This window comes from Callithrix jacchus, chromosome 21, assembly GCF_049354715.1.
Source record: "Callithrix jacchus isolate 240 chromosome 21, calJac240_pri, whole genome shotgun sequence".
In the NCBI taxonomy this organism is placed as follows: Eukaryota; Metazoa; Chordata; class Mammalia; order Primates; family Cebidae; genus Callithrix; species Callithrix jacchus.
This window is the reverse complement of record NC_133522.1, coordinates 38,622,174-38,649,033: the sequence shown is the minus strand read 5'-3', so window position 1 is coordinate 38,649,033 and position 26,860 is coordinate 38,622,174. Positions and strand designations below refer to the sequence as shown.

General features: G+C 46.6%; 1 protein-coding gene across 22 annotated transcripts in view; it reads right to left on the bottom strand.

Annotated features, from left to right (window-relative positions):
- EVA1C (eva-1 homolog C) overlaps positions 1 to 26,860 on the bottom strand; it is a 107,396-nt gene that overhangs the window by 23,589 nt on the left and 56,947 nt on the right. For 9 of the 22 annotated variants that reach the window (XM_078358450.1, XM_078358444.1, XM_017967183.4 and 6 more), the window contains 3 exons: positions 24,504 to 24,593; positions 24,051 to 24,203; positions 981 to 1,124 (listed from right to left, as the gene is read on the bottom strand). In XM_078358450.1, coding sequence (XP_078214576.1) covers positions 981 to 1,124; positions 24,051 to 24,203; positions 24,504 to 24,593 — 387 coding nt within the window. The remainder of the gene's footprint in view (positions 1 to 980; positions 1,125 to 24,050; positions 24,204 to 24,503; positions 24,594 to 26,860) is intronic. The other 13 variants (XM_078358452.1, XM_078358447.1, XM_002761368.7 and 10 more) reach the window with 3 other exon arrangements.

Genomic DNA, 26,860 nt, shown 5'->3' with positions numbered 1-26,860 from the left:
TAGTGGGTGGATCTGGGAGGCTGACTGCTGAAGGATACAAGGTTTCTTTTTGGGGGGATGAGAATGTTCTTAATTGATTGTGAGGATGGTTGCATTCTGTGCATATACTAAAAACCATTGATTTGTATGTTTTAACAGGTGAATTGTACGGTGGATTATATCTCAAAAAAGCTGTTACAAAATAAATGGCTAGGAATGTTTGGCAGGGGAAAAAGAGATTTCCAAGAGAATAGGTATCAGCTTCTTCAATTATAATGTTCTTTGCTTTCCATTTGCTTTTATGCTCATTTCAAAGAAAGAAAGAAAAAGCCAGTCAATATTAGTGTTACAAACTGGAAATGCACAGTATCCTCAGAAAATAATAAATTGCTGATCTGCTTTATGAAATGAGAAACTAAACAAAGAAGGCATTTCATTTTATCATTTAAAGACAGCAGGAAAACAAAGTTATGCTGTCCTGTAATGTTTTTATTGTTTTAGGGTAAGCATTTGATCTGTTGATTCAACACCGTGGGTCTGTAGATAAAATAGCTGTTGGCAGTCCAGAGAGTTAGTCATTTAGGGGCTAAAAGCAGTCCTGGAAGGGTACACAGGAGACACGCACCACCGCCGTGAACTCGCATGACATCTCAATACATTTTAGAGCCTCCTAAGAACCCAGATGAAAATCCCTGCCCTCCGCGACATCAGTTTACCCCGTTTGGTTGTTCTTTCTCCACCCTCCCAATTGGCTGCCAATCTGATCGCTAAAGGCGCTTTTACACAAATTTTGACCAAAGAAAATTCTATTGCTTATCTGACATGACTATCATAAACAAGAATAAGAAAGAAAAAAGGGCTCTCAGGTACCTGGGATGACCAAACAGCTTCAGGAGGAGCTGCGTTTGGCTTGTTCTGGGCAAACTCCTGCCGTTCACACCACCCTCCCCCAAAAGAGGCAGCGTGTTTGGGCAGCTGGTGGGGTGGGGGTGTGTTCTTACCACATGCGTAGGTCACAGTGAGGTATTTTTTCACGCCTGGCAAACAGGGGCTTCCAAAATGGTGATTGTTGACGACAATTTTGCATCTCTGCTTCCCATAGCACCTTCGGGATAGGACTTGCAAAGCTGAGTAAGACAAGCAATCTGAAAGGCAGGAAACGCCCAGAAGAATTTCACATTGCATCCCACACAGGGCCACCACATAGCCTATGGCATTCTCGGTAAATAAATATGCTGAGCTGGAGTCAAGTCAAACGGACAGTTTCGCTGCTTATTTTCTGTCTCATTAAAGCACCCCAGATGGGCAGAGCCAGCATCATGGTCCTGCCCGATAAGTCCTGGAGCTGCGTTTACTGCTGTGCTGGCACCGTCTTGAAATTTTTTATTTTTTATATTTTGAGACTGATTGTCGTTCTGTCACCCTACTGAAGGGCAGTGGCGTGATCTCGGTCACTGCAACCTCCGCCTCCTGGGTTCAAGTGATTCTCCTGCCTCAGCCTCTTGAGTAGCTGGGATTATAGGCACGCCACGATGCCCAGCTAATTTTTGTATTTTTAGTAGAGATGGGTGGCTCACCTGAGTTCAGGAGTTGGAGACCGAGCCTGGCCAAATCTGTAATCCCAGCACTTTGGTAGGCGGAGGCGGGCAGACCACCTGAGGTCAGGAGTTCGAGATCAGCCTGGCTGAGATGGCAAAACCCAGTTCTCAGCACTTGTTTGCTGAGAGACTACTTCTGTTTTGTTCATCATCTAATTCCCACACCTGGTCCAATAATAAAAAGTATTCGGCTACTATAGCGGGCCAGGTGTGGGAACTACCACATGAGATAGGCTATTTGTAATACATACACATACACACACACCAATTTTGTGGCTGAGAAAGTGGACACAGTGAGGGTCAGTAACCTCACACAGCTAGAGAAGAATGGAGCCTGCAGGTTGGCCTCTGAGCTCCATGATCCCGGTCTCCATTAAAGGGTGGGTGAGGGACCGATCAGGGATGGTTTCAGATCTTAAGCTGCAGGGTTGCAGAAACAGTGGTCTATTGAGAGGTGGAGGGGGAAGTTGTTAGAAGCAGGCAGTTTGAAGGACAAGATCATACATTCATTGAAAAAGAAATTGTCCTGCATGTGAGGTGGGTCAAGGTTTTGAAGAAAAAGCTCAGATCTGGAGATGCATGTGAGGGATTCATGCCCGGAGTGCCCAAGGGCTGTGCTATGAAGACAGGCAGCTCAGGGAGAGTATGAAGGAAGGCACAGTGGTGGGGACCCCAGCCACACAAAGTCCTGTGCATGTCTGCCCTCTAACAGTTTCCAGGACCTCTCTCCAGTCTTATGCTTTTCCTTCACAGCCAGGCTTCTGAAAAAGGTCTCTGGCCAGGCATGGTGGCTCACGCCTGTAATCCCAGCACTTTGGGAGGCCGAGGCGGTGCATCACTTGAGGTCAGGAGTTTGAGACCAGCCTGGCCAACATGGAAAAACTCCATCTCTACTAAAAATACGAAAATTAGCCAGGCATGGTGCACGCGCCTGTAATCCCGGCTGAAGCAGGAGAATCACTTGAACCTGGGAGGTGGAGGTTGCAGTGAGCCAAGACTGCGCCATTGCACTCCAGCCTGGGTGACAGAGGAGCTCAGGGTCTCTGTACCTCTACTGCTTCTCCCCCCCATCCTGTCCCCTCCCCTCCTTAATGTGCCCATGTCCCACACACACCCTGAAACCGATCCCTTTGAGATCACAGGGACCTATCACCAACCTGTCCAAGAGATGAAGGCTGGTCCTAATTGTTCCCTATCTATGGAACTGCGGGTGCCTAGAGGCCCTTGTTGAGGGATTTCTCACTGACCTCAGCTCCCTTGTGCCCATCTCCCTGGTGGTCTCTGATTCCTCTATCCCAGTGCCCTCTGCAGGCCTGCCCACCCAGAGTAAGCTTATTCCTGTGCCTGGCCCAGATTCTGATATATTTTTGAACAAGGGGCTTTGTGTTTTCATTTTGCACTGAGCCCCACAAAAGGTACTGGGTCTGGGCTCTCTTATCCTTCCTACACACTCCATTTGGCCCCGGGGCCATCCCCGTCACTACCAACCCCTGAGAGCCAAGGCTGGGATCGCTGCCTTCAGCGCTGGCCGCTAGGGCACTCTGCCATGGCAATGATCGCCTTTCCTCCTTGCAGCCTCCTCTGGCTCCTCACCTCCTATCTGCACCCGTCGTCCCCTCCTCCTCTCCCAACATGGCCTCAGTTCCAGCCCGGCCAGTGTTGCAGCAAGTCTTCTCACTGGACTCCCTTCCTCCATTTTCTTCCCTTCAAATGGTTCTCCCTTTGCTCTCCACTGTGCTCTCTCTTTTCTTTTTTTTTGAGATAGAGTCTCATTCTGTCACCCAGTCTGCAGTGCAGTGGTGCAATGTCGGCTCACTGCAACCTCCGCTTCCCAGGTTCAAGCAATTCTCGTGCCCCAGCCTACCAAGCAGCTTACAGGTGCCTGCCACCATGCTCCGCTAATTTTTGTATTTTTAGTAGAGGGGGGGTTTCACCATGTTGGCCAGGCTGGTCTTGAACTCCTGACTCCCAGTGATCTGCCTGCCTTGGCCTCCCAAAGTGCTGGGATTACACGGGTGAGCCACTGAGTCCAGCCCACTGTGCTCTTTATAATCTCATCACTCCCTACCTGCTTAAGATCCCCACCACCCATCTGACCAAATCCAACTCCTCAGAACTGTGCACAAGACCCCACGTGACTTGCCTTTTCTACCTTCCTAGCCTCTCCACAGCTGCTATTCTCCCACCCCAGCCTATGTCGCAGCCCCCAGGTCTCATTGCAGCCCCAGAAAGCTAGGCTGTGATTCTTGGCATCTCTTTATCTTTGCACATGCTCCTCTCCTGCCAGGAAACACTTCCTTCTCCCCCGTCTTCTCAGTTGTACCGTCTCCTGGGTGGCGGTCAGCGGTTTCGTTCTCTCGGCTTCTACTGTTCTGTGTACTGCTCTGACTGTGTGGCTCTACTTATTTGCTCATTTCTCTGTCACCAGACTAGAGAGGGAGCTCCTGCTCCCAGCACCTTACACTGGTCCTGATGCTCAGAAAATGCTCAAGGAATTACAGAACAAATAAACAAAGATATGGTTATAACTTCCATCCCTTCGGAAGCTCCTCCCTGGCTCTTGGGGCCTACTCCTGGTGCCTTCACCAGCAGGCATCGGAGCTAGCTACTCAGGGGAAGGAAGTCTGGAGAGGATTTAGGCAAGAAAAAGAAATAAAAGGCATCCAAATCAGAAAGAATGAAGTTAACCTGTCGCTGTTATAGATAACATGCTTTTATATATAGCAGAGCTTAAAGACTCCACCAAAAACTATTAGAACTAACATACAAGTTTAGCAAAGTTGCAGAATACAAAATCAACATACAAAAATCAGTAGTGTTCCTATATACTAACAACAAACTATTTGAAAAAGAAAGCAAGAAAACAATCCCATTTACAATAGCATAAAAAATTACCTAGGAACAAATTTAACCAAAGAGGTGAAAGATCTGTACACAGAAATCTATACACACATTGACAAAAGAAATTGAGCAAGACACAAATGAATGAAAAGATATCCCATGCTCAGGGACTGGAAGAATTTATATTGTTATAGTGTTCATATTGCCCAAAGCAATCTATAGGCTTAATGCAATCCCTATAAAATTCCAATGACATTTTTCACAGAAATAGAAAAGGCAATCCCGAAATTCATATGGAACTGCAAAAGACCCTGAGTAGCCAAAGCAATCTTGAGCAAAAATAACAAAGCTGGAGGCATCACACTACTTAATCACAAAATCTACTACAAAGCTATAGTAATCAAAACAGTATGATACTGGCATAGAAACAGACACATAGACTGATGGAACAGAATAGAAAGCCTAGAAACAAACCAAAGGATATACCATCAACTAACTTTTCAACAAGGAGGCCAAGAAGATACTAAAGGGAAAGGATAATCTTTTCAATCAATGGTGTTGGGGCATTGGATAAATGGAATATCCACATGCAAAATAATGAAATTGATCCCTATCTTCCACCATACACAAAAATCAACAGATTAAAGACCATATGTAAGAGCGGAAACCATAAAACTCCTAGAAGAAACCCTGAGAGGAAACCTCCTTGACCTTGGTCTTGGCAATGATTTATTAGCTAGGACACCAAAAGCAAAAATAAACACACAGGAGCACATCAAGCTAAAAAGCTCCTGCACAACAGGGGAAACAATCAACACAATGAAAAGGCAGCCTTCAGATTGGGAGAAAACATTCTCAAACCATATATCTGATAAGGGGTTAATATCCAAATATGTAAGGAACTTATGTCATAACTCAACTGCGAAAAGCAAATAACTCAGTTAAAAAGTGGGCAAAGGACCTAAATAGACATTTCTCCAAGAAAGACATAAAAATAGCCAACAGGCCGGGCATGGTGGCTTAGCACTTTGGGAGGTCAAGGTGGGGAGATCACCTGAGGTCAGGAGTTCAAGATCAGCCTGGCCAACATGGTGAAACCCTGTCTCTACTAAAAACACAAAAATTATCCAGGTGTGGTGGTGTGCACCTGTAATCCCAGCTACTAGGGAGGCTGAGGCAGGAGAATTGCTTGAACTGGGGAGGCAGAGGTTGCAGTGAACTGAGATTGTGTGCCACTACACTCCACCCTGGGTGACAGAGCGAGACTCCATCTCAAGAAAAAAAAAAAGGCCAACAGGTATATGGAAAGGTGCCCCACATCACTAATTGTCAGGGAAATACAAATCAAAACCACAACCAGATATTATCACACAACTATTAGGGTGGCTTCTAATAAAAGACAAGAAATAACAAGAGTTTGGAGAGGGTGTAGCAAAAAGGAAACCCACGTACACTGTTGGTGGGAATGTGGTTTGGTGCAGCCATTATGGAAAAGAGTATGGAGGTTCCTAAATAAATTAAAAATAGTACTATATGGCCCAGCAATCCCTCTTCTGCATGTAGAGCTGAAAGAAATAATGCTCCAGTTCCTGAAAATACCAACTGTGTGTCCTACAATTATCTGAATTCTGACACTAAGTGCCCGGAGCTAGTATAGCTCCCACAGGCTGAGGGCCCAGTCCCACAAGGCTACCTCCCCGGCTCCATCATCAGATGCCAGTTGCAAGCCCAGGCCTCTGACTGACCAGTTATACATCGAGGCTTTCCGTGATGTTCTTCTTGGCTTCTAGAATTTGCAAGACTGGCTCACAGAACTCAGAAAAACAGTTTACTTACAAGATTTTTGGTTATTATAAAAGGATACAACTCAAGAAGAGCCGAATGTTAGAGATGCACAGTGCAAGGTCTGGGGATGGGGCACGGAGCTCCCATGCCTTTGCTGGGGGTTCCACCCTCTTTTTCTTTTTTAGATGGGGTCTTACTCTGTCCCCCAGGCTGGAGTGCAATGGCGCAATCTTGACTCACTGCAACTTCTGCCTCCTGGGTTTGAGCGATTCTCCTGTCTTAGCCTCCTGAGTAACTGGGGTTACAGGCGCCTGCCATCGCACCCAGCTAATTTTTTTGTATTTTTAGTAGAGATGGGGGGTTTCACCTTGTTGGCCAGGCTGGTCTCGAACTCCTGACTTCTCACCTCGGCATCCCAGAGTGCTGGGATTACAGACGTGAGTCACTGGGCCCAGGCTAGAGGTTCTACCCACTGAGCACCTCCATGGAGTCCTTGAGCTGAAAGGTCACTAAGCCCCATTGTTGGAGGCTTTTATGGAGGTCTCATGATATAGGCATGATTGATTAAGTCACTGGCCATTGGTGATGGACCCAACAATCTCCAGCCTCTCTCTCCTGCCTGGGGAGAGGGTGGTCGGGAGGTTTAAGTTCCAGCTGTGTAATCACGTGATCCATTCCCTTGACAACCAGTCCCCCATCATTAGAGGCTTTCCAAAAGTCACTCATCAATATAAACTCGGGTATGGTCAAAAGGAGCTAGTTTTGGCCAGGCGTGGTGGCTTATGCCTGTAATCCCAGCACTTTGGGAGGCTGAGGTGGATGGATCACAAGGTCAGAAGTTCAAGACCAGCCTGTCCAATATGGTGAAACCCTATCTCTACTAAAAAATACAAAAATTAGCCAGGCGTGGTGGTGGATGCCAAGTAGCTGGATGTCCCAGCTACTTGCGGGGGCTGAGGCAAGAGAATTACTTGAATCCGGGAGGTGGAGGTTGCAGTGAACTGAGATGGCGCCTCTGCACTCCAGCCTGGGTGACTCTGAGACTCCCTCTCAAAAAATAAAAAAAAAGAGTTAATTTTAATGAATAACAAAAGATATTCCTTTCATCTTCTTCATTCTGGAGCTGCTTCAGGAGCCCAGGACAAAATATAAATGTTACAACAAAAGATGTTCTGATTGTGCTTATAACTTAGGAAATTACAAAGGTTTTAGGATATCTGGCCAGGAGCCGAGTGAAGACCAAAATATGTATTTCTTCCTATATTACAACACCTCAACACCATTTTTATTAGCCAAAAAAAAAATAAAAATAATACTAAACAGCTATTTAAAAGTATATATGTAACATATTCGTATTTATTTATTGATTATTTATTATTATTTTTTGAGACAGAGTCTTGCTCTTGTCGTCCAGGCTGGAGTGCGGTGGCACAATCTTGGCTCACTGCAGCCTCTGCCTCCCAGATCCAAGCGATTCTCCTCTCTCAGCTTCCCGAGTAGCTGGGATTACAAGTGCCTGCCACCACACCTGGCTAATTTTTGTATTTTTAGTAGAGATGGGTTTTCCCATGTTGGCCAGGCTAGTCTCAAATTCCGGACCTCAAGATCTGCCTGCCTTGGCTTCCCAAGGTGCTGGGATTACAGGTGTGAGCCACCACGCCCAGCCACATATCTGTACAAATACAAATCTCTAGATAGTATTTACCACTGAAAGGGAAAGGGTTGGGACAGAGGAGAAAATATAAGTAGATGCAAGTTATCTCTAGGATTCTATTATATTCTTCTTTTACAACCTATGTAAGTGCGACACACATTATTTTGAGTATGTCAAATATATTAAAGAATTTAAAGGAAAAATGGACTTTTACAGCATTTTTTCCATGAAAATGTTTCTCCCAGAAAGTTTAGTATTAAATGAGACCAGAGACGTGGGTGACAAGGAGTCAGATAATAATAATATTCCAGGAAATTAAAAAACGTAGATGTGTGGGCATTTAGAGTCAGAAATATCTCAGGGGCATAGAGGAAGCAGTAATACCTAGCAAACACCTGAACACAGGGAGAGGAAGAAGTTACAACAGTAAGGGCTGGGCATGGTGGCTCACGCCTGTAATCCCAGCACTTTGGGAGGCCGAGGCAGGTAGGTCACCTGAGGTCAGAAGTTCAAGACCAACCTGGCCAACATGGTGAAATCCCTGTGTCTACCAAAAATTAGCCAGATATGGTGGCACATGCCTGTAGTTCCAGCTACTCAGGAGGCTGAGGCTGGAGAATCACTCGAACCCAGGAAGTGGAGGTTGCAGTGAGCTGATATCGAGTCACTGCACTCCTACCTGGGCGACAAAAAAAAAAAAAAAGAATAACAGTAAGATCAACAGCTCCGCATCCACTCTTTCTTTCTTTGTCTGCTCATGGCAATTGGTTCAAACAACACGTCCAGAGCCAACTTCTAAAAGTATCTCTGTACTTTAGAGGAAAGACAATTTAAATATATTTAATTACACACACACATACACACACATATACATATATAAACAAATGATAAGGAACATAATCATAAAAGCACTTGATGTGAATATATTCATGAAGGGCGTCTACGGCCACACCCTGAATGCACTTGATCTTGTCTTATATGCATGAAGGTTTGGACCTGTTTTGTTAAGTACCACTCCACAAGCCTGATTATAAAAAAAAATCGGGTGCTGGGCACACGGTAGGCACTCTACAATGAAGTACTTAATGAATGAATTCATGGTCTGGAATGGACAGCATGGCACATTACATCCCCTGTCCCTGGCTTTAGAATGTGTTATTTTGCAGGGATGTCGGATCTGTAAGTTTGAATCTAGGCTGAGAAAGGCTGCTGCAGGGACATGAGGAAGCAGTGAGGCTGTCATCCTTCTGTCTGGTTCCTGGATCGGCTCTTCCCAGCCACTCACCGGGAGGGTGGAATAAATCCATCTTCCACTGCCTGGGAGTGCTATACTCCAGTGTAAGGATGTGACTTGCTGGAGCTACTCTGGTGCTTACTCATGAATGAAGAGTAAACACAGCAAGTCAAGAAGTCCATAGAGCTTTTAGAGAATATTTAAGTGCCTGTCTGTACCAAGTGCCAGAAACGTCAAGTCTGTCTTTGTGAAAGGCAGGTTTAGCTCAATCAGTACAGCAAGAATAGCCATGGCCCCACATCCCTGGCGCCAGGCAGGCCACCCACGGCTGAAATCAGGGCTTAATAAATAGACCGTTTGCAAAGGTGGGAATGGGATGAGGATGTGGCACACCCAAAGGATAGTGCAGAACCCCAGAACTCAGAACAGCAGGGAGGGCTGGGCGCGGTGGCTCTTCCCTGTCATCCCAGCCCTTTGTAAGGCTGCGGTGAGAGGATTGCTTGAACTTAGGAGTTTGAGATCATCCTGGGCAACAAAACTAGGCCTCGTCTCTACTAAAAACAAAATAAAAATTGGCAGGGTGTGGTGGTGTGCGCCTGTAGTCCCAGCTTCTTGGGTGGCTGAGGCAGGAGGATCGCTTGAGTCTGGAAGATTGAGGCTGCAGTGAGCTATGATTGACTTGCTCTGGCCTGGGCAACAGCAAGAGACTGTCTCAAAAAAAAAAAAAAAAGGAATAGCATCAGGATGTGACTACCCCCAAGCCTGAAGGGGCCAGGGCAGTGGTTCCAGAACACAGAGGGAGAAGTTCCGTGGACAGGGCTGCTGGATGGAGCAGGGCCCTTCAGACAAGTGTGGCAATGCTTCTGTTGTGCTGTGTTCACTGTCTGTGCCTGGATCTCCCCTTAGGCTGATAGCCCCGGCCCAGGTAACCTAACAGACTGACAGACCCCAGGGCAACCCATGTGGGTGGCATGGTAAGTTAACACAGCGTCCAACTCAATAAATATATATATATTTTTTGAGACGGAGTTTCACTCTTATTGCCCAGGCTGGAGTGCAATGGCATGATCTTGGCTCACTGCAACCTCCACCTCCTGAGTTTAAGTGAGTCTCCGACCTCAGCCTCCCAAGTAGCTGGGATTACAGACATGTGCCACCACGCCCAGCTATTTTTTTTTTTTTTTTTTTTTGTATTTTTAGTAGAGACGGGGTTTCTCCAGGTTGGCCAGGCTGGTCTCAAACTCCAGACCTCAGGTGATCCACCCACCTTGGCGTCCCAAAGTGCTGGGATTACACGTGTGAGCCACCATGCCCAGCCCCAACTCAATAAATATGAAATAGTAGTTCCTTTTGCAAGAGTATCAGCATCAAATTATGTTCCAGGGAGCCCCAGGGTTCAGAGGAGGTACCTTACAGACTGGGCAGGTAGAGGAAGGCAGGAAGCTCCTGTCTCAGGGAAACTCTTACACCCATTGGAGAACTGTGAAAAGGTCCAGTTCTTCTGTGATGAGGGTGAGCTCACTACTGTTTGCCCAGCACTTGAAATCTAATAAACTCACCAAGACTGTTTCCCTCCCATGTAGCACGAAGAATATCTTTTTTCACTGTATTTCTTTTTTTTTGTTGTTTGTTTCCGAGACAGAGTTTCTCTCTTGTCGGCCAGGCTGGAGTGCATTGGTGCAACCTCCACCTCCCGGGTTCAAGTGATTCTCCTACCTCAGCCTCCAAGTAGCTGGAACTACAGGCACCCACCACGCCTCAGCCTCTGGGTAGCTGGGACTACAGGCACCTGCCACCATGCCCAGCTAATTTTTTTTTGTATTTTTAGTAGAGATGGGGTTTCACCATGTTGGGTTGGCTGGTCTCGAACTCCTGAGCTTGTGATCCGCTCGCCACAGCCTCCCAAAGTGCTGGAATTACAGGCGTGAGCCACTGCGCCTGGCCTTTTCACTGTATTTCTATGAGGTTTGTATGAGGTAACTGCTAAGGTAAGCCCACAAAAACACTGGCCGTTCTCTAAGCTTGCAAGAACAATCTTTTTTTTGGGTCCCAGATCATCTGCCTGTGGCAGCTGTGGGCAGCAGAACAGAGCAGCGGCAAAGAGTGTGACCTTGCTAAGCCTCAGTTTCCTTACTCGGACAAAGAAAGTCCTGGAAGCTGGCTCCTGGGGTGGCGTGAGTGTTAAGGGCAGTGCCACGTGCAGCCAGCCAGTTCCAGCACCCCTACATGTGACTCAACAATGTCATCATCAGGGCTGCTAATGCCAGATAGGAAATGGTGCGTTAGGAAAAGGCCTTTAGGACTTAGTCCATTTAGAGTCTACATTACATGCTGTCTTTGGTCCCTTAAAATGAAAACAAGTACATATGGTACAGCGTGATATGAACTAAATATTAAGACCCCAAATCCGCATATAGGAAATAAAAAAGAAAACTGGAAGGAGAATCACCAAGATGATATTTTTGGCTGGTTGAAAAGAGATGTTTTGGGCCGGGCGAAGTGGCTCACACCTGTAATCCTAACTCTTTGGGAGGCCGAGGTGGGCGGATCACCTGAGGACAGGAGTTCGAGACCAGTCTGGCCAACATGGTGAAACCCCATCTCTACTAAAAATACAAAGTTTAGACAGGCATGGTTGCAGGCGCCTGTAATCCCAGCTACTTGGGAGGCTGAGGCATGAAAATCACTTGATCCTGGGAGGGGAAAGTGGAAGTGAGCCGAGATCACAGCCACTGCACTCCAGCCTGGGGGATAGAGCAAGACTCTGTCACCAAAAAAAAAAAGAGATGTTTTATTCTCCCTTATCAATTTTAAGGTACGTTTCAAGCTTTTGTGAGTTAACAATGCTTTGAAATGAAAGTATCAAATGATCTTTCTTTGAAAGCAAAATGAAATTCATGTCTAGACAGAAAACAGGTTTTGAACAGTGAGAGTCTTAGAGGAAATTTTTTTCAGAATATTTGAATAAACTCTTCTTTTGATGTAGCTTAATTTGTTCCAGAAATCATGAAAAGTTTATCTAGGAGTAAAGACATATCCTTTAACTTTTCTTCTAGTTGTTTTTTGCTGTGGTTGCACAGGGTTGACTGAGGATATTTTTGTTGTTTTAAGTGCCTTGTTTTATTTGGGGTTTTGAGCTGAGCACATTTACCAGTTGGAAAAAAAAGGTTCTGTTTCTTCTCAGCTGAATCACAATCCTTATATGTAAGTGGCCTAAAACTAGCCCCTTCTCCACTGAATTCCTCTCCCTAAGTAGAAAAAGCCTTAAGCCTCAAAAGAAGATAGAATGGAATACATGGTTTCTGCATAAGCCACCTGCGCTGGGAACAAATATTCTGAATTGTGAAATTTATCTTAGAAGTCTGATGTTTCCAAACATAACTAGCATTGTTTTTTCCTGTTACAAAGTAAATACATGTTCACATTTTAAAAGAACAGAGAGGCCCAAACTTGGGGGGGAAGACCTAGTAAATCTTACCATCAAGAAAAAGCTATTAACCTTTAATGGATTATCTTCCTATTCACTTTTCTGTGTGTAAATGTCCTTCCCTCTCAATGGGATCACATAGAACAATTTTTTGTTTTTGTTTTTTGAGATGGCACTTGCTCTGTTGCCCAGGGTGGAGTGCAGTGGCACGATCTCAGCTCACAACAACCTCTGCTTCCTGGGTTCAAGTGATTCTTCTGACTCCGCCTCCTGAATAGCTGGGATTACAGGCATGCGCCACCACACCTGGCTAATTTTTGTATTTTTAGTAGAGACAAAGTTTTACCATGTTAGCCAGGCTAATCTCGAACTCCTCAACTCAGGCAATCCACCTGTCTTGGCCTCCCAAAGTGCTGGGATCACAGGCATGAGCCACCACCATGTCCGGCAAAAAAGCTTTTTTGAGACAAAGTCTTGCTCTATTGCCCGGGCTGGAGTGCAGTGGCACAGACACGGCTCACTGCAGCCTTGACCCTCTGGACTCAAGCAATCCTTCCACCTTAGTCTCCTGAGTAGCTGGGACTATGCTACCCATGGCTCTGTCACCCAGACCGGGACATGCCACCACGTTCAGCTAATTTTTGTATTTTTTGTAGAGATGAGGTTTTGTCATGTTGCTCAGGCTGGAATCATATACATATTGCTTTGTATGCTACACTTTCCCATTTACTAATATATTTGTGAACATTTTAAATAAACACTATTTTAAAGAGCTATATTGTCCTTCATTTTATAAATGTACCAACTCAATATCTTTTTCTGTTGTTGTTTTAAGAGACAGGGACTTGCTCTGTCAAACCACCTGGAGTATAGTAGCATAATTATTCTTCACCACAGCCTCCAAGCCCTGGGCTTAAGCGATCCTCCCACTTAGCCTCCTGTGTAGGAATCCAACCCTATTTGCAATACCTTACTGGCGGACATTCAGATGATTTCTAGTTTTGAGTACTATAAGCGATGCTATGTGAAACAACCTTAGAGCTGAACATTTGCAAACGAGTACAATATTTCCATAGGATTCTTGGAAGTAGATTGCTTTGTCAGAGGGTATTCCAAACATTACGGCTTTTGATACATCCAAACTGTTATCCAGAAAAACGGTACCAAGACACGCAGCTGCCAAAATTGTATGACAGCACCTTGGGAAACCCGTTTTCTTAGTTTTTTTGTTTGTTTGTTTTTGAGATGGAGTCTTGCTCTGTCACCCAGGCTGGAGGGCAGTGGCGCAGTCTTGGCTCACTGCAACCTCTGCCTCCCAAGTTGAAGTGTTTCTCCTGCCTCAGCCTCCTGAGTAGCTGGAACTACAGGTGTGTGCCAACACACCTGGCTAATTTTTGTATTTTTAGGGGAGATGGGGGTTTCATCATATTGACCAGGCTGGTCTCAAACTCCTGACCTTGTGATTCGCCCTCCTCAGCCTCCCAAAGTGGTGGTATTATAGCTGTGAGCCACCACGCCCAGCCATGACAGATGTATGCCTGACCATATTCTTTAAGGCTAACAGAAGAAGGAAAAAAAAAAAAGAGAGAGTATTTGGGACTACAGGTATGTGCCACCATGCCTGGCTAAATTTTAAAAACTTTTTGTAGAGATGGGGTCTTGCTACGTTGCTCAGGCTGGTCTTGAACTCCTGGCCTCAAATGATCCTCTCACCTCAGCCTCCCAAAGTGCTGGGATCATAAGAATGAACCACTGCACCAGTTGCTCTTGCACTTTTAAGTTACTCTGGGAGTGCAAGAATTTATCTCAGTGAGCGTGAAAGAACCCACAGTGTGTCTTCAGGAAGAGGCCCAGGGTAACTCAGGTCTGATTCAGGTGTGACCGTGTCGTTGCTGACACTGAGCTCTGAACCGTTAGCAGGATTTTGCTGTTGTTTTCGTAGTGGTTATTTCCCTCCCAGGCTGATTTAATTTGTACTTTCTGTACCCTTTTTTGTTTGTTTGTTTGTTTGTTTGAGACGAAGTCTTGCTCTGTCACCAGGCTGGAGTGCAGTGGCACTATCTCAGCTCACTGCAATCTCCACCTCACGGATTCAAATGATTCTCCTGCTTCAGCCTCCTGAGTAGCTGGGACTACAGGCATGCGCCACCATGCCCAGCTAATTTTTTTGCATTTTTAGTGGAGATGGGGTTTCCCTGTGTTGGCCAGTCTGGTCTTGAACTCCTGACCTCAAGCAATCCACCTGCCTCAGCCTCCCAAAGTGCTGGGATTATAGGCGTGAGCCACCACGTCTGGCCTGCACCTTCTGTTTCTGGCAAACTGCCCTCCCTCCACCCGCAATACATGTGATAACAAGATATTCAACCATTTAATTTTCTTGCCTTTTGGCTATTATTTAACACTGAAACTGAAGTTAATGGCTCCTGCTAACCTGTGTTTATTTAGATAATAAGGCTGGCTGCTTACGCGGCACTGTCTTGGCAGTGGGAACCTCTGGCACCTCGATCTTTGCCCGAAAAGTCCGGGCCTGCCCACACTTCGCCTCAGGGTGGCCTCAGCCCAGCCTTTGAGGCCTATTGTGTGGTTTTCTCATCCTCTTATTAAGGAAATAGCAGAATCCCTGGAGTTCATCCGGAAAATGTAAACCACAGTGGGAAATGACGCATCACAGTGGATGCCCAGATGGGCACATTCTGAAGCCTGGTGTCCTCAGGCCCAGCCCTTCGGGAAAGGCTCACTCCCTTCTCATGAAAAATCGCTGTTTTGCTGGTGCTCATTGGCCACCAAATATGGTCACTTTCATGTCTTCTTTCAGTTTCTTTTCTACCGGATGAGGCATAAATTCTGATGGAGCTCACTTGCTGTAAGAGCTTTCAGAAATGACCTTGGGTCAGTCTCCCTCAAGATAAGACATCAGGCCGGGTGTGGTAGCTCACACATGTAATCCCAGCACTTTGAGAGGCTGAGGCAGGTGGATCACCTGAGGTCAGGAGTTCGAGACCAGTCTGGCTAACGTGGTGAAACCTCATCTCTACTAAAAATACAAAAAAAAAGTAGCTGGGCATGGTGGTGGGCACCTGTAATCCCAGCTACTTGGGAGGCTGAGGCAGGAGAATCACTTGAATCTGGGAGGTGGAGGTCGCAGTGAGCCGAGATTGTATCACTATACTCCAACCTGGGTGACAGAGTGAGATTTGGTCTCAAAAAAAAAAAAAAAAAAAAGATAATTGTCTCTTTAAAGCCCCTGTCCCCAGATAAAGTCACATACTGAGGTAATGGGGGTTAGGACTTCAGCATATGAATTTGCGGAGGACACAAGTTAGCCCATAACAGCTTCAAGATGGTCTCCAGTGAGGCCCACCTCTTGGAATTCATGTGCTGTACAGCTTCCTCCACCGTGAACCAGAGCTTGTGTGGGTGACTGTAGGGCTGAGGTGACAGTATACGGCTTCACCAGTTCTTTTGCATCACTTTCTCTGGGGGAAACCAGCCGCCATGTGGTAAGGACACGTAAGAGACCCATGTGGCGAGGAACAGACATCTCCCACCAACAATCAGAACCAAATTGCCCACCCATGAGTCAGTCCCCTCGCAAGTCCAGGCTTCAGGCAACTGCAGGGTCATGGTTGCCACTTCCTGGAACCCTGTGAGACCCTGAGCAAGAACTGCCAGGTGACACCATACCTGAATTCCTGTCCCACAGTAATCAATATTTCGTTTTAAGCCATTTGACTTGGAGGTATTTGACTAGAAAACGAATTCACATTTAGATACTTGCAAGTAGGTTCCCAGAATAAAGAAATCCTCAAGCTGTGGGAGTGGCTCTGGGACCAAGCAGTGGGCATGAGTTGGGGGACCTTGAGGGGCATGTTAGGGAACATTTAAGGGCCTTGAAGAGAAGCCTGGTATGTGTCACATTGACGCCCTGAAGCCAAGTGTGTCTTCAGGGCAGAGCTTCTCAGCTTACCTGTGAGTAGACACAGACACTCTGGGATGTGTCCCCTCAGGCCTTGGCTGTCTCCAGGCCCTTGATGCCAGCATTCAGTGGCATCTCTCTTTACTCCCTTTCCATATGGATGTAACTGTCTATGTGCTTGATGATGGGGATTTCTCTCCAAGTTGAGTAGGAGCTTGGAACCGTTTTTACGTAATGGTAGTTCTAAGTAGATCCATCTGAGAAGCTCTGTTCAATAGCACGTGGGGGGTGTGGCCGACACGGACCTCCTCACTGCCTGCCTGATGCAATTCAGTTGGGACCAGCTTAGGGCTTCATATGCGGAACGCTGGGGCACTGCTCTCCCTCCTCCACACCCAGAACTCAGAGGCTTTTTTGAGGCAGGTGGGGGAACACTCAAGAGTGTGTGTCCCACTGCAGTGTAGGGTACGGGGGTACAGACAACCAGGCCTCGGGCAGCCCTGGGGTGCTTATGGGGCAGGGTGGGGTCACACCTATAACTTGGGGGATCACACACATGCCCCCTACTTCTCAGCCCCCTTCCTCTTGAACTTATTCTACACATGACATAAAAAGAATTGAAAAGGCAGCCAGCCCTACATAACAAACCAAAACTGCCAAAAATATTTAAAAAAAAAGAAAAAGAAACCAGAAAACAACAAAAAAACTGACAATAGAAGGCTAGTTACGGCAGAAAAAGCACGTCACGGGTTTCTCTCTCTGCTCTGCCAAGAACTCATAAAATTTTGTACAATAAAGATCTCAACAGGAAAAGAAAAGGCAAAGGCTAGAGAGACAGGTGTGCAAGTGCAAATACGATAACCACAAAGATCTGAGCAAACGGCCAAGGTCATTCATAATCAAAGACAGCTAAATAAAAACCGTACCGGAGGACACTTTTACACTTCTGAAATTGGAGGCGTGCAGAAAAATCATACATAAAGCTGCCAGCGTTGCAGGGAAGCCACAGTTATGCATTCCTGTTTATACATATGAATTGATAGAATAAGTTTCTGGAACGAACGCTGTGAAGAACTGCAGACATACCCAGGCCGTCTTTTGGAATAAAACTTCTGGGAATTTATCCCAAGGAAGTAAGCCAGAAAAAAGAGCAAGCTACAGGCACAAGCTCATTATATATTGTTTACAACACTTGAAAGTCAGAAATAATGAAAAATATCCGCCCACCACGTAAATTACTTGATGCGTCTCTTTAACAAGATATTAGGAAGTGCTCGGCATTGTTAGCATTTTTTTTGATCACATGGGAAAACACACATGATATAAGGTAAAGGAAAATAAGGCGGGCTGCGAATGCATCTGCTTAGAACTGCCATTACGTAAAACAGTTCTAAGCTCATACACCACTTGGAGAGAAATCCAAAAAAAGTAAGAAACTTTTTATCTGATGGATAACATTTGTGGCTGAATCTTTTTCTCATTTCTGATCAATATTATTATGGTGTTTGTGCAGAACAATAAAAATAATGATGATGATATTTTAGAAAGAACTGGGAATGCTCTCTTACAGCATCTGAGCACTAAAGCCACACTCAGCTGCTATGAAATCGAAAGTGGTCCCTGAGCGTGGAGAGACGCTGTGGACGCTGGGTTCACGATGTGTGTTCCAAGTGGGTATCCAGTCTAAAGCAAATCGGGTTTTGCCAGAATTTAACTTATAGGCAAGAGGAAAAATACACAAATCATCCTCTCAAAGCAGATGTTCCATCACCCACCAAACTCCCGCCAGTTTCTAGGGTTAAGGATAAAGACCCTTTTCCCCTTGAAAGCAACAAGGCTGGGCTGCAGTGGTAAATGGGAGCACGGAGCAGAGATCGCAGACACGCTGGCAGCCTGTGGCCCAGATGTGCCTGGAGGTATGTTTTGTTTGGTTCACACAATGTTTTAAAAGTTGGAATATTTCACACACACACACACACACACACACACACACACACACACTCCAAATTTCCAGCATCCCATAAGATGTTGGAAGCTGTGACAACACCGGGCCTACATTCCCATTCTGTAACCAGACGATCATCCATCCTCAGAAGCCAAGTGTGCGTGCCTCACTTCAGAGGGGCTCTGACTCATTCCTGCATCTCTCTAGATTAACATGAGGACCCACTATACCTGGCACTGCTCGAGTTTCTGTGGAATCACAGACCAGTCCCTGCAGAGCCGCTCAGCTTCTGGGGAGAGGAACCACACACAAATACCATGATCTATCTCCACGATCTGGAGAAAGTCCAACAGAAGGGTTGCTTGAGAGGGACTGCAGGGACCAGGTGCCGTGCTGGCCGGTGCCTGGGGAACCCTCTCCGAGATGACATCTGGGTTGATTCATGAATCCTGAGGCAGAGCCAGCCACACAAGACGTGGGGTGAGCACAGTCCAGGCCAAAGGCACAGCTTTTGCAAAGGCCCAGGGGTGTGAATGAGGGCAAAGTGCTCCAGAGGTGGTGAGGGAAGAGGCATTTGCAGCCAGACCACAGCTGAAGACTGAGGTATTCCAATTACAGTGGGCCAAGTGGGGGCTTTACGCAGAGGTGCGATGTGCTCCGATTTAATTTAAATAAAATCCTGGCCAGGCTTGGCGGCTAACGCCTATAATCCCAGCACTTTAGGAGGCTGAGGCGGAAAGATCACTTGAGGCCAGGAGTTTATGACCAGCATGAGCAAAATAGCAAGACTTCACCTTCAGTGTGCCAGGCATGGTGGCATGCACCTGTAGTGCCAGCTACTCAGGAGGCTGAGGTGAGAGAATTGCTTGAGTCCATGAGTTGGAGGCTGCAGTGAGCTGTGATGAATGCTTCACTGCGTTCACGGCCACAGCCAAAATGCCAGAGCCCCTCTCGCCCTGTGGTCTGCAGCATGAAAAGGCGCAAAGACAAAAATCAAAGGGCTCTGAGGGTGCCCTGTTCATCTGGTCCTCAGCCTCACATGGAAGGCTCAGCTCTGACCTCACCATTCAGGTCAGTGCTAAGGGTGGAAATACAAGCCTTTGGCTTTCTGAGCTCGTGCATTTTCTCCATCGAATTGGAGATGGAGTCTCGTTTTGTGGCCCAGTCTGGAGTGCAGTGGCGCAATCTTGGCTCACTGCAACCTCCACCTCCCAGATTCAAACGATTCTCCTGCCTTAGCCTCCCAAGTAGCTAGGACTACAGGTGCATGCTGTCACACCTGGCTAATTTTTTGTATTTTAGGAGAGATGGGGTTTCACCATGTTGCCCAGACTGGTCTCGAACTCCTAAACTCAGGCAGTCCGCCCGCCTCAGCCTCCCTTCTCCATCTAATTGAATGCTACAAAGTTATTTTCTCTTTGGCTCAGGTAGACTGTACATGAAGGCTTTAAATTGCACTGGGCGCACCACTGCATTCCAGCCTGGGTGACGGAGAGAGACCCTGTCTCCAAAATTTAAAAAAAAAAAAAATAAATAAATATAAACCCTCTAACTGCTAAGTGAAGAGGGGAGGCAGCCTTGATGTCCAGGGGAGAGATGCCCAGAGGGGGCTGGGAGCAAAATTGACAGATTAGAGATGCACCACCACGGACTGCCCTGGGACTGTCTGCAGACAGCAGATGCTCTGTCCACTGGACTGGTAAAGGGAGTCGACGGGTAGCGGGCAGGAGACAGGAGGTCAAAAGAGTGTGCTTTTTCAGGTAGATGATATTAAAGCATGTTTAGACACGAGGGGTACACTGATTCTCTGGGGAGAACAGGCCAAGAGCAGTTTAAAGCTTTCATGTGGCCAGGTGTGGTGGCTCACGCCTGTAATCCCAGCACTTTCGGAAGCTGAGACGGGCGGATCACTTGAGGTCGGGAGTTCAAGACCAGCCTGACCAATATGGAGAAACCCCTGTCTCTACTAAAAATACAAAAATTAGCTGGGTGTGGTGGCGGGTGCCTGTAGTCCAAGCTACTCAGGAGGCTGAGGCAGGAGAATAACTTGAACCTGGGAGGCAGAGGTTGTGGTGATCTGAGAGTGCACCACTGCACTTCAGCCTGGGTGACAGAGCAAGACTCCATCTCAAAAATGAAAATAAAAATAAATAAATCCAACTGTCATCCACCATTCCTAGAAATGAAAGGCAGTGACCAACTTAACATAAACCATTGACCTTACAGATTTACCTGCTTGGCCAACTGAATTCTGCTCAAGAGAACAGCGGACAGGGATGTTCCTTACTGCTGCTTCTTAAAACACATTCAGCTGAGTTAGATTTAGTAAGCCTGGGGAATGAAGTGCTTCTCCACAGTCTTAAGAAATGGAGGCCAGGTGTGTTGGCTCAGGCACTTTGGGAGGCTGAGGTGGGCAGATCACCTGGGGTCAGGAGTTCAAGATCAGCCTGACCAACATGGTGAAACCACATCTCTACTAAAAATACAAACTTAGCTGGGTGTGGTGGTGCATGTCTGTAATCCCAGCTACTCAGAAGGCTGAGGCAGAAGAATTGCTTGAACCCAGGAGGCGGAGGTTGCAGTGAGCCGAGATGGCACCATTGCACTCCAGCCTGGGCGACAGAGCGAGGCTCCGTCTCAAAAAAAAAAGAAAGAAAAATGGAGTGAGCATAGGGGACACAGAGCCTGTAATGAAGACATAGATCCCACAGTGCCTTGCACAATCCCTGTGAAAGTTCTGGAAAGGTCTTCTTGAAGATGATAAAGGTTAAGAATCAAAGAAAAAAAAGAAGTGAAAGCTGTTTTTGCAGGAAGGAGTTAGAACACCAAGGGTCCCTCAGCCAGCTAAGGAACCAGATAATACAGGGAGCCCTGCAGGGTGTTAGGAAGGGTAGTGACAGATTTGCCTTTGAGAAAGGCACCTGAGGCCACTGTGGGGAGAGAGGCAAGCTGGGAGCTGGGAGATGGCAAGAGTGGCCCAGCAATGGTCCTTTCCCTAAGGCAGTGGCAGGGAGAAAGGAGGAGGTGTGGAGACATTTAAGAGAGAGACCACAGCATCCACCTGAACACAGGCAGGTGTTATTGGAGAGGGAAGATGGGGCTCAGGAGCTCACACGTCACTTACTGGACCAGGGCAGTGGGTAGTGTCCTTAACAGACAATGAGGACCCAGTCTTACACGTGCCTCTCTTCCCCATTTGTCACTGAGCCTGTCAGGACACAAACCCTCACCTCCAGATCTAGTTAAGGGCAGTGTGTGCACATCAGCCTGCTTTTGTAGTCCGCCTGGGCTGCCCTCCAGCAGACCTCCACCATTCTCACACCAGGGCCCTCCCAGAATACCTGGCTTGGCCTCTGGGAGGCACATGTTCCAAACGGCTTTTTGATTCTCTCTTGAGACTCACCTGAGTAAAAGGGTGCACTTAGCTCACCTTTTGTTAATTTTCTCTTTTTCAGATCCAAGGTATTACCTAGGCATGCATTTCTTTTCTAAAGGGATGTTGAATTTCACATGCGATCCACACATACATTGTAGCAATTTAATATATTAACGAGCTCACAATAAAGGCAACTCCTTGGGCTGTTTCGCAGCTGGGTCTGTACTCTGCTAATGCAGCAGAGAGAGATCAAGCTTTTTCACCACCGCAGATTGGAGTGTGATGTTAACTTCACATGTCAATTTGACCAGGCTATTGCTCCCAGTTGTTTGGCCAAACACCAGCCCCAATGTTGCTGTGAAAGTGTTTTTAAGATGGGACTGACGTTGAAAGCAGTAGCCCTTGAGTCACGCAGATGAACGCCACCACATGAATGGGCCTCATCTCATCAGATGAAGGCCTTAGAAGCAAAGATGGAGGTTTCCCTAAAAAGGAATCCTCCTCAAGGCTGCAACACAGACGTTCTGCCTGAGTTTCCAGCTTGCTGTCCCGCAGAATTCAGATTCAAAACTGCAGCCTCAACCCTTCCCTGAGTCTCCAGCCTGCCAGCCGGCCAGCCTACCTTGCAGCTTTCAGACCAGCCAGCCCCCACTATCTGGTGAACTAATTCTTTAAAATCTCTCTCCATAGATACTTACACTTGCATATCCTATTGGTTCTGCTTCTCTGAATCATACAGGAGGGCTCTGATGAGTGAAGCTCTCAGGCCTACCATGGCCATCACCTCTAAGGAGGATGACTTACTGAGCCCTCATCGGCACTAAAGCCCAGCTACAATCCAGCCTTAGGGCCTCGCGTCCACTCTTCTCTCTGGACGCTTGTCCCGAGCTGGCTGCAGGCTCACTTTCTCACCTCCTCCAAGGCCAGCGCCCATCACTCCCTAAAATCACACCTCTTTGTAGCAAACCCTGGCCCTCTCCACCTGCCCTTCCCCACCTGCCCTTCCCCATGTATTTTTCTTCTTAGCACTGAGCCCATCAGCACCTGACATATGACATAAGCATCCATTCATTATGTGATTTCTCATCACCTCCCCATCCACTGCTGGAAGGTCAGCCCCATGAGGGTGTAAACCCTGTGTCGGGCCACTGATGACACCCCATGCCTTGAACAGGACCCAGCATACAGCAGGTGCTCAGTAACTACTCAGTGTGGAATGACGGAACAACTGACGGATTCGGGGATGTGAAGGAGAAAGGGCCCGTACACGGTGCGGCAGTTCCTCCCTGCCCTTGGCTTTCCCTTTAATCCAGGCACTGCCCACTGGCGTGGCCTCCTTCCTTGGGGAGCCAGGGCCCTAATCACTCAGGTGGCTCCTGAAGTAGAACCCTACTGTGATGGTTAATACTGAATGTCAACTTGATTGGTTGAAGGATAGTAAGTATTTCCTGGGTGTGTCTCTGAGGGTGTTGCCAAAAGAAATTAACATTTGAGTCGGTGGGCTGGGGACACATCCATCCTTAATCAGGTGGGCAGCATCTAGTCAGCTGCCAGCGAATATAAACCAGGCAGAAAAACATGAAAAGGAGAGACTGGCCTGGCCTCCCAGTCGCCATCTTTCCTGTGCTGGATGCTTCCGGCCCTCAAACATCAGACTCCAAGTTCTTCAGTTTTGAGACGCAAACTGGCTCTCCTTGTTCCTCAAGCTTGCAGACAGCCTGTTGTGGGGCCTGTGATTGTGTAAGTTAATACTGAATAAACTCCCCTTTAGTTGGTTACTATTCTTAGTGTTTATGTCTTAAGTTCTTTATTTTTTTTTTTTTGAGACAGAGTCTTGCTCTTGTTGCCCATGCTTGAGTGCAATGGCATGATCTCAGCTCACCGCAACCTCTGCCTCCTGGGTTCAAGCAATTCTCCTGCCTCAGCCTCCTGAGTAGCTGGGATTACAGGCACCTGCCACCATGCACAGCTAATTTTTGTATTTTTAGTAGAGATGGGGTTTTGCCATATTGGCCAGGCTGGTCTCGAACTCCTGACCTCATGATCTGCCCGCCTCAGCCTCCCAAAGTGCTGGGATTATAGGTGTGAGCATGTGCCCTTGTTCTTTTACTTATTTATTTTTGGCAGGTTACCGTTACAGCATATACACATACGGGAGTTTATTAAGTATTAACTTACACAATCATAAGGTCACGATCCTGTTCTAAGTATTAACTTTCATGATCACGTAGGATATATCCTATTAGTTCTGAGCCTCTAGAGAACCCTGACTAATGCACATACAAAAGCACATACCAAAAGGGGGGAGCCATTCTGCTTTGGAGGAGCAGAGGTCCCTTTCCTGGGTCCTCCTGCCGTAGGTCGCAGAGTAGATGTTGAGAAACTTGGATTCATGGCAGTGCAGTTTGAGCTCCTGGTCTTCACACACGGTTTTGTTTTTTAATTCATCTGAAGCAGAAACAAAAATGGAAGGCGCCGTCAGCCTCCCCCAGGAGAACCAGTGAGCACTGTCCAAGTCCCACCACTCATTTCCCCGGGGCTGCTCCCTGAGAAGCCGGCAGTGGGGATGGCCCTGTGGGCTCATGCCATCTCTGACCCCAGGAAACAAAGCTCTCTGCAGGAAGCTGGTGGGAAGTAACTTGTGGACAAGTGCAAAGACCCTGGGAATTATACTACAGGGCAAATGGAGGAGCGGTGCTGGCATTAAGGAGGAAGGGCCTGGCCATAAAGGAAGTCTCTCTTGCTTACCACTTAAGGTCACACATTCCTTCGCTGAAGGGAGCCTTTTCTCAAATGTTGGCTTGGGGTCCACATAGGTAAAGACAGACCTGAAATTACCTGAAAGAAGCGTTAAGCTTCTTTCTCTGTCTGGAAAGAGCCCAGTTAAATCTCACCACCAGCCCCTCTACTGGCATCCCCATGTGTGTATGTATTATTTATTATTTTATTTCCATTTTTTAGAGACAGGGCTTTACTCTGCCACTCAGGCTAGAGTGCAGTGGTGCAACCACGGCTCACTGCAGCCTTGAACTTTTGGGTCAAACCTAGGCTTAAGCAATCCTCTCGCCTCTGCTTCTCAAGGAATACACAGCATGCCCAGGTTACATTTATTTCTTTAAATGGCAAGAAAGAGGCTGGGCACAGTGGCTCACACCTGTAATCCCGGCATTTTGGAAGGCTGAGGCAGGAGGATGGCTTGAGCCCAGAAGTTGGAGACCATCCTGGGCAACACAGCAAGACCTCATCTCTAATTGAAAAAAAAAGGCTGGATATGGTGGCTCACAGCTGTAATCCCAGCACTTTGGGAGGCTGAGGTGGGAGGATCACAAGGTCGAGAGATCAAGACCATCCTGGCCAACATGGTGAAACCTCTGTCTCTACTAAAAATACAAAAATTAGCTGGGTGTGGTGGCGGGTGCCTGTAGTCCAAGCTACTCGGGAGGCTGAGGCAGGAGAATAACTTGAACCTGGGAGGCAGAGGTTGCAGTGAGCCGAGATCACGCCACTGCACTCCAGCCTGGCAACAGAGAGAGAGACTCCATCTTAAAAAAAAAAAAAAAAAAGCAAGAAAGATGATATGATACCAAATCAAATGATTTCCTTTACTAGGAAAGGGGCAAAAACAAGGCAGTTTTTGTCAGTTTTATAGAAGGTGTCAGTTTTATATGGTGTCAGCCTTTATAGAAGGCTCCTGCCTCAGCCTTCTATAAAGAATCCCTCTTTATAGAAGTGTGAAAAGTCTGCCCCCAATCTGGTAAATTCAGGAACAACTGACCCTCAAGCTGATGGTGCATTCTGAACCAGGATGATCTGAACCAGGTGGCACTTTGTTCCCAGAGAATTCAGGGAAAAGTCTGTTTGTTTAATCTGCTTATCACAGTAAAATCTTTCTTTGCAATGTCATATAAAGTTGGCATTATGCTTGCACTGTTGAAGAAAACATAGTTGTTTTTTTTAAAGAATGCACTCCAAAACCATTCAATTAATAAAAATGTTTAATAGTGATTTGATTTTTTAAAGCAGTAATAGCTAACACTTCAGACACAAAAAAGCCCATATGGTATGATTCCATTTATATGAAGGATTCAGGAGAGGCAAACCTTTAGGGGCAGAATGTAGATGAGTGAGTGCCTGAGGCTGGAGGTAAGGTCAGACAGAAAAAAGACACAGGGAAGCCTCCAGAGATGGTGGGAATGTTCCATGCTGGACTGTGGTCATGGTTGCACAACTCAGTAAATTTACAGAAAACCACTGGAGTGTACACTTGAAAAAGGTGAATTTTATGCTCTGTAAATGATATCTCAATAAAGATATCTTTAAATAATAGTAGCTAACATGGCTGAGTGCGGCAGCTCACACCTCACACCTCCCAGCACTTTGGGAGGCTGAGGCGGGCAGATCACCTGAGGTCAGGAGTTTGAGACCAGCCCAGCCAACCACATAGCAGACAGGTGCATTTTTTTAGCCAAACAAGCATTGGAGTCATTGGCGTTAACTGCAAACAAGAGTTAAATGACAAGAACTGCTAGAGCTGTCATGGGCTGGCCCAGATTGGGTGGGGAGAGTGTCCAGAGGTTCCCTCTTCCACCCCAGCCTCTCACTCCTTTCACACGCCATGTTCTCGTTCCACTTTTCTTTCTTGGATTGGAAGTACAGGCTGATTCCAGCTCCCAAACACACCTCAAGCCAAACTTTTCCAAATTGTGATTTGAGGTTCATTCATGAGTCTTGAAATCATGAGTCGTGACCAGCAATTTTTAAAAACATAGTTTAGAAAACAACAAAGGGCATCACATGAAGAAGGATAAACACTGTTTTGTGATTTACACATTTCTTTTTCAGTTGTGTGTATGTGAGTATGTGTTCTGCTGGGCCAGAATGTGAAATGTTTTTCCTACTATGGGCTCCAATCACAATTTGAAAACGCCCTCCTCGATCCCTACAGAAAGGCGTGAGCAGTACACATTAGGGCCACAGCAGCAGGCTAGATCTTCATATTCTGGAATCAACGATGCTAAGCTCTAAATTTAAAAAGATGAAAGACAATAATTTCCAAATATAAATGCCACCTTTCTTTTTCTTTCTTTCTTTTTTTCTTTTTTTGA